This window comes from Cyrtonyx montezumae, unplaced genomic scaffold (genome assembly GCF_038088225.1).
Source record: "Cyrtonyx montezumae isolate F1298 unplaced genomic scaffold, pur_monq_1.0 scaffold_26, whole genome shotgun sequence".
Lineage (NCBI taxonomy): Eukaryota > Metazoa > Chordata > Aves > Galliformes > Odontophoridae > Cyrtonyx > Cyrtonyx montezumae.
This window is the reverse complement of record NW_027072003.1, coordinates 3,786,076-3,792,865: the sequence shown is the minus strand read 5'-3', so window position 1 is coordinate 3,792,865 and position 6,790 is coordinate 3,786,076. Positions and strand designations below refer to the sequence as shown.

The following is a 6,790-nucleotide window of genomic DNA, read 5'->3' as shown; positions in this document are numbered from 1 at the left end:
CTGAGGACATGGATGGGGCCGGAGGCAGCGCCCTGCTGACTGCCCCCATCCCACTCTGCCTCGGGTGACCTTGAGCACGGGCTGTTATCTTATTTGTGAAACAGGCACAAGATTGCTGCCTCCTCTGAGGGAACGCAGCGCGCTCAGTGAGCTCTGCCCGGCGTGAGCATCAGCAGAAGTGCCGGGAGCAGGGAGCAGCCCCGACCCACACCTTGCTCCAAAAATGCCTTGCATTGCGGGGCTGGGGGGGGGAGGGAGCGGGGGCTCAGGTGCAGTGGGGCCGTGGGTGCTGGTGCTGAGGAATTTGGGCTCGGGGATGGCTGCGGGCTCTGCCTCCCATCGCTGCGCCCTATAGCCCCTCGAGGCTCTTCTTCTCCCACTCTTTGAATTAGCAGAGCCATCAGCTGTGAGGCTTTTTGGATTCCAGGAAAGGGAGGTTTTCCAATTTGTAAAATTCCTGCCCACCCCCCCCCCCAAAAAAAAAAACCCAAAAAAAACGAGTGAGGAGAGGAGGGGAGCAGCCCAGCAGTGCTCAGCTTCTCCCTCTGTCCTCTGACACAGCGTGCTGTGAGGTCATGCGAAGCTGTGGGACTCAGCTGGGATGGGGGGAGGCTGTGGATGGGGCATGGGGGCTGAACCTGAAGAACAGTCGTGGTTCCAGGAGGGCAGGAGCCACACGTCGGTACGCTGCTGCTGTGGGCCTTGGGCGACTCATTAAGGTCAAAATGCTCAAACTGAAGTGATGGGAGATAAGAGGCGAAATAAAATGCCTCTCTGCTAAGGGTTCTGAGGTCAATGTCTTCAGGAGTACTCAGGTGTTTGGGATGAGGATGGCCGTGCTGGAGGTCTTGTCACGTCGCCTGGGGGGCTCAACCTGTTGGTGCTGGGGTGAAGGCTGCAGAAGGGACGTGGCAGTCGAGCTCCAGCTGCAGGAGGCCAGCAGTGAGCTGGGGCTGTCACTCTGCGTGCCTTTAAACCTGGGTAAATCATTTCAGTGCAAATCTGTCCTGACAGCTGTGTCAGGAGCGTGGGGCTCTGCCCCACACCGGGCTCAGCAGTGGCTGCTCGTGGGTTGGTGACATCCCAATGGGCACTGCGTGCTGCCAGGATGGCAGGAGGAAGCACTTTGTGTGTTCCCTTTGGTCTCTGTGGGTGGGTTCACCCGTGGGGCTGCAGATCATTGTGGACATCAACTGTGGAAAGGGTGGAATGCCCTTCAAGGGAATTGCTCCCTGGGAGCAGAGCATGGGTGCTGGAGCAGCTCAGGGAGCTCTCTGCTGTGTCGGGAAGGGCGCGTGGGGCCGTGGTTTGCTGCTGACTTCAGCACATCCCCTCGCTGCCTGCAGCCCCTAATCCTCCCTACGTGCAGCCTCACAGATGGCCCCGGGTTGGGCAGAGCCCCATAGCCCCACGCGACCCCACGCTGACACACAGCTGGGACAGGGAGCAAAGGGCACTGCGGGGACCCCATGGGATGGGTTTAAAGGGAAAACATTGGCATTTGCTGTAAGCAGGTGGGCAGTGGAGCACAAGAATAGGGAATGGGGAATTGCAAGCAGGGGCTGGTTGTGCATTGCTAGCAGTGCCAACAGTGCCTCAAACTGCACCTGATGTGGGCTTTGCTGAGGGCTGGTTGGAGATGGAGTAATGAGGCAGTGAGCAAAGGGGCACTGAATCAGTGCCCAAGTTCTTAGTGACCCTGGCAGTGCGTGGTGGAATCAGACACGACTTGCTGTGCCTCCTTCCTCGTGCCACCCCATTAGCAGGTGTCGGAGGCTGCCATGGGTGCTGTGCCCTGCAGTGTGTGCAGGGTGAGCAGTTTGAGGGCTGAGCGGTGGCTTCACTTGATCCCGTTGTCTTATTTTTCAGAACTGAAGTTCTTGAGAGGTTTCCCGTAACTTTGAACCTCAGGGGTTTATCATGTTTGCTTTTGAGACCAATTGCAACATCTTCAAGTGGCTGAAACTGCATGCAGTCAGGCCCAGCTTGGGGTTAATGGGGCTCTGGTTTGGGATAGAACCGTTGCACGGGGACGGGCACTGTCCCGTGGCTTTCCATTTGGGAATTAGCATCCTCAGGTGGGAGTGCATCACTTCAACCAGCGAAGGGCTCAGCACAGAGCACAGCACTGAGGCTGGGAAACCTCTGACATGAAGCATGGCAATGCAGGGTCGCAATGGAGTGAGGGCAGAGCTCGGCTTGGTTTGGTTTCTGTACGTCTCCACAGGCAAGGCATGCACCGGGATGAGCTGGTGCCACTGACCACACAGGAACTCACTGAGTCACACAAGGCAAATATTTTTCCCTTTGATTTTCACCCTGAGAAAAAATCTAGAGCTGACCTTGTTAATCCCACGCATTACAAACCTCACCCCCCCCTCTGTCCTTTATCACGTTTCGGCTGTGGGGTAGTGTTACCAGCTTAGCACCTCTGCTGGCTCCTGCCAGCATCCTGCCTGGCACCCGGCCACCCCACTGAGTCTGCAGGTCTTCCTGGAGCCTTCCTGGGCACCCAACCCTCCTGCACTGCCCTGATTGCCCTGAGCACCCGTGGCCGTGCTGCAGGAGCTGCTCTGCACACACAGGAGTGGGAAGCAGGTGCGTGTCCCGACCACCCAGCAGACAGCTTTGGGAATGACCCCATGACTGAGCCCGGGTGGCTCTGGTTAGTTCAGAAAGGACAACAGTCCAAATCTTGGGGAGCTGTGTGTGGTCTGTAGCTGCAGCAAACACCATGCTGCTCTCCATCCCCAAAACAACCCCTCTCTCCTTGCTTCTCTGTCTCCCAGTCCACATCTGAACCACATCTGGCCATGGCCACGTGCTGGCAGAGATCAGGGTGAGCTGCAGCCAGGCTGATGCGCAGCTCAGGGCTGGGTGCTATGCCCTGTGGGCGATGCTGGGCTCTGATCTCCCTGCAGAGAGGCAGCAGCACAGCCTGCTGTGGGACGGGGCCTTTGTCTGTCTGCCTTGGGGGCACAGGTAAAGGGTGCGTGGTGGAGGAAATAGTTAATGCCCCTCTCCTCTGAATATTAAGGGACAAATCCTCTCCCCGGCTTCGTGCCCGAATAAACAGGCTGAGAGCGTTGCGTAAGGAGGGGGATGGGAACACCTCTACATGACTTGCTGGGAACAGGCAGGTGAACTGCAGAGCTGGGGCCCCCACATCCCCAGTGCCCCATGCCCAGCCCATCCTCGGGCTTCACGCTGCCCTGCTGCCTCCTGTCACCCATGTCACAGCCATTGCTGGGTTTTACTGGTGGGGGGGGGGGAGGTGGGGGGACAGCTGCAGTGGTGCAGTTGCAAAGGGAAAGGTGAGGGCGATGCTGGGCACAGCCCCTGCAGGCACAGGTCTGGAGGATGCAGGAGGTCCTGGCATGGAGACCTCTGTAGGCAGACACAATGCAGGGTGCACGCTGGGGACACCGGTGAGGCGTCACCCTGTGCCCTGGCAGCTCCCGAGGCTGCAGGGAAGGTGGCTGCAACCACCGGGCTGTCCTGCCCCAGCCCTGGGCTGTGCCCAGTGCAGCTGCTGGAAGGTGCCCCAGATGGAGATGGGTGATGCCCAACGCACAGCGGGCGCAGTTCCCTTCGAGCTCCCTCTGCTGACAGCTGCTCCATCGAGGGCGTGCCACCCAAAAACAAACAGCCCCCCAAAAGCATCCTCATCCCAGCTCCTGATGCAGTGCTTTGCAGCCCCAGAATGCAAGAACACTTTGCAACCGAATGTAGAAATAAAAAGGAAATATTTAATTTTCTTAGGGGGAAAAAAAAATCCCTTACAAAGTGCTTTGCAGAGGATCCTCACCAGCGAGGTGGGAAATGGAAGACGTTTTTTCAGGGGGTGTGTATGAGCAGGGGAAACTGAGGCACGGAGCTGTGTCCCACCCAAAAGCTCCACTCCTCCCCTGGGAGCAGCCATGAGTGCTGTAGATCTGTGCACAGTGAAGGCTGTGGTCACCCAGCGGCCGAGGTGATGATGTGGAGGAAGTCCCATGTCCCAGGAGCACCGCCCAGCCCCCTGGCACCGTTCCTGTAGGGTCACTGTCACCACAGGGCACTGTCACCACAGGGACACCCCTCCTTGGATGCCAAATGGCCGTGGATGGAGAACAGAGGTCACCAAGGATCGCTGTGACTCAGCGGCTGATTTGAGAGAGCAGATCCGAGCAGCAGGACCCGGCTGCACAGCTCAACCTGAAGTGACCGAGCATCCCATATTGAAGTGACCGAGCATCCCATATCGAAGTGACCGAGCATCCCATATCGTGGCCTGGCAGAGCCCTGGCACAGCCAGGGGACACGGAGCCCAGGGCAGGCATTGTCCACTGACATCACAGCCCCAGCGTGCGTGGGACTGTCTGCCACGTGTGCAGAGCACAGCACAGCTCCGGTGCGGGGCTCAGCAGCATCTCTTGGTGGGTTTGTCTTCAGGAGTGAGCTTGATGGAGTCGGTTAAATAACTCTCGTAAATGCCTTTATACTGGGGGGAAAAAAAAAAGCCAACACAGAGAAGGGAAAGGATGAGTGAAGCTGCCTCAGCCTGAGCAGAAGCAGCTGAATGTGAGTCAGGGAGAGAGCAGTGCCAGTTCGTTCCCGATTTGCGGTTAAGGACAAACCCCAGGCAAAAGGCATTCAGCTCAGAGCAGGGCCACCGCCCCACTGGCGACACGGGGACACGAATGTCCCCGCAGGACGGCCGCTAGAGGACAGTGGTGGCCCACAGTGCTCCGTCCCGACTTGTTTTAGATCCGCTTTAGCACAGACCCGGAGCCCGATGGGAGCAGGCAGCGCTCACCGTGGTCAGGGCTTGCCTGGCGAGCGTCTCGAAAGCTTGGGCCACGTTGATGTTGTTCTTGGCGCTGACTTCGAAGTAAGGGATGTCTTTTTCCTTGCACCAGGCAGAGGCGGTCTCTTTGGACACCTGCAGGAAGGGATCCACGTCACAGCCCTGCACGGGCACGGCGTGGGGTCCCCACGCTCCCCCCCCCACCCCCCACCCCTACCTGCCGGTCACTGAGGTCTATTTTGTTCCCCAACACAACCATGGGGAAGTCGTGATCCCTCGGGATGACCTTCTCCAGGAAATCATCCCTCCAGTTGTCCAGGGACTCGAAGGACTCCCTGTCTGTCACATCGAAAGCCAACATGCAGCCGTCAGAGCCCTTGTAGAAGGTCGACACCATGGACCGGAATCGCTCCTGTCCCCCCGTGTCCCAGATCTAGGGCAGAGAAGGGCACGGGCACACCAACAGCCACTTGGTGACTCGGGTGCTGGGGGGGCAGGGCAGCAGAGTGCCTCACCTGCAGCTTCAGGGGGGTTTTGTCCACTGTGATGACCTTGGTCAGGATGCTGGCGCCCAGCGTGGTGCGGTAATCTTCGTAAAACGTCTTGTGCACGTACTGGTGCAGGAGGGAGGTTTTGCCCACGCTGGTGGGATGGAAGGGACACGGGTGAGGGCTGTGCACTGCAGAGCAGGGATTGAGGGGTTGGGTGCAGCCAGCATGGGGGATGTGCTCCTGTAGGATCCCAAGCTGAGGCGTGCATGGGGTTCCCACATCAGTGTGGGGTTCGGGCAGAGCACAGAAGGATTTTGCATTGCTTAAAAGCACAGAGAGACTGAGCAGCCCCGTGTGGCTCCTTACCCCAGAGCTCCTATGATAATGATCTTCAGATCCACCTTTTTGCTGGCGTCCATGGGTGGGCCCTGCGGGACAAGAAGTGTCACACACTGAGCTCTGCAAAAGGGACAACCACAGGGTCTGAACTGAGCTGTGCCAGGGGCAGTGCTGGGATCAGAGCCCCCTGTGCCAGCCCAGCCCACGTCACCACCTGGGACTGCTCCCCAGAGCTGCAGCACGCCTGGACATGCTGCTGAGATCATCCCCGTGAAAACCTCGCCGTGAGAAACCTCCCGGCCTTTCTGTCTCCACCTGAAATGCAATTCCCTCCCCATAAACCTGACGAACAAGGAGAGGGGAATTGCATTCATGAAAGGAGACCGTGGCTGGGTGGCATTGCCTGGCTGTGAGAGCCAGGAGTGCTCCGAAGGGCAGGAGCTGCGGGGGAGATGAGACGGTTTCAGTCCTGATTCATCATCAGTGCTGAGGGCAAACCCGTGCTGGGGACTTGAGCCTTTTGCTGCCTCTTTTAGGAAGAGCCTCAAACAGGAGCTGGGGCTTTGCTTTGGATTTCTGCAAAGTTCCATGCGAGCACCAAACCCGGAGCACCCCAACACCCCCTGCCCAGCAGAGACAGTGCTCAGGGCAGCCCCCTCCCCAGCCCCGTTTGCACGGCAGCTCGGGGCCCCACTCCGTCCGGGAAGCAGCTGGAAGCACTCACTAATCCCCGCATTTTTCCCCGATGCGTTGTCCGGCTCCGCGCTGCTGCCCATGCACGGGGCGTGGGCATCGCTCTCCCTCCTCCAGGACGGATCTCCCACCCGGACCCCAATTTCCCCCCCCACCCCACCCACGACGCTCAGCGAGCACCGTGCCGAAGCGCACCCAGCCCTCCCTGTCCCTGTGCCAACCTTCCCAGAGCCGGGAATTCTATATCCACCCCCACGCGTGGCTACTACGGGGTCTGGGGGCCGCGCACCCACCTGCTGGGGCATCGTCCTGCGGGGCTGAAGGCTCTGAATTCTTTTGGGAAGAGCGAGAGGAGGATCAGGAAACGGCGTTGCCCCCGCGCCGTGACATCAGCACGAAGGGGCCGGGAGCTGCGGGTTGGGCCGGATCCTGGAGCTCAGCATCTCTCGGCTGCACGGGAACCGCAGAGGACTTTGCT

The 6,790-nt window shown here is 59.2% G+C and overlaps 1 protein-coding gene across 1 annotated transcript; it reads right to left on the bottom strand.

Annotated features, from left to right (window-relative positions):
- Positions 1 to 4,273: 4,273 nt before the first annotated feature.
- On the bottom strand, positions 4,274 to 6,790 carry RAB7B (RAB7B, member RAS oncogene family). The gene is made up of 6 exons (XM_065740494.1): positions 6,606 to 6,790; positions 5,647 to 5,708; positions 5,305 to 5,431; positions 5,007 to 5,222; positions 4,799 to 4,924; positions 4,274 to 4,483 (listed from the first exon to the last, which is right to left on the bottom strand). Exons 1-6 carry the CDS (start codon positions 6,615 to 6,617, stop codon positions 4,403 to 4,405), a joined length of 624 nt encoding a protein of 207 aa, XP_065596566.1. The 5' UTR covers positions 6,618 to 6,790; the 3' UTR covers positions 4,274 to 4,402.

Coding starts and splice junctions, on each gene's coding strand:
- RAB7B (XM_065740494.1), bottom strand. Junction 5,223..5,304: donor AAACCCCCCTGAAGCTGCAG/GTGAGGCACTCT, acceptor TCTCTGCCCTAG/ATCTGGGACACGGGGGGACA. Junction 4,925..5,006: donor TAGACCTCAGTGACCGGCAG/GTAGGGGTGGGG, acceptor CCCTTCCTGCAG/GTGTCCAAAGAGACCGCCTC.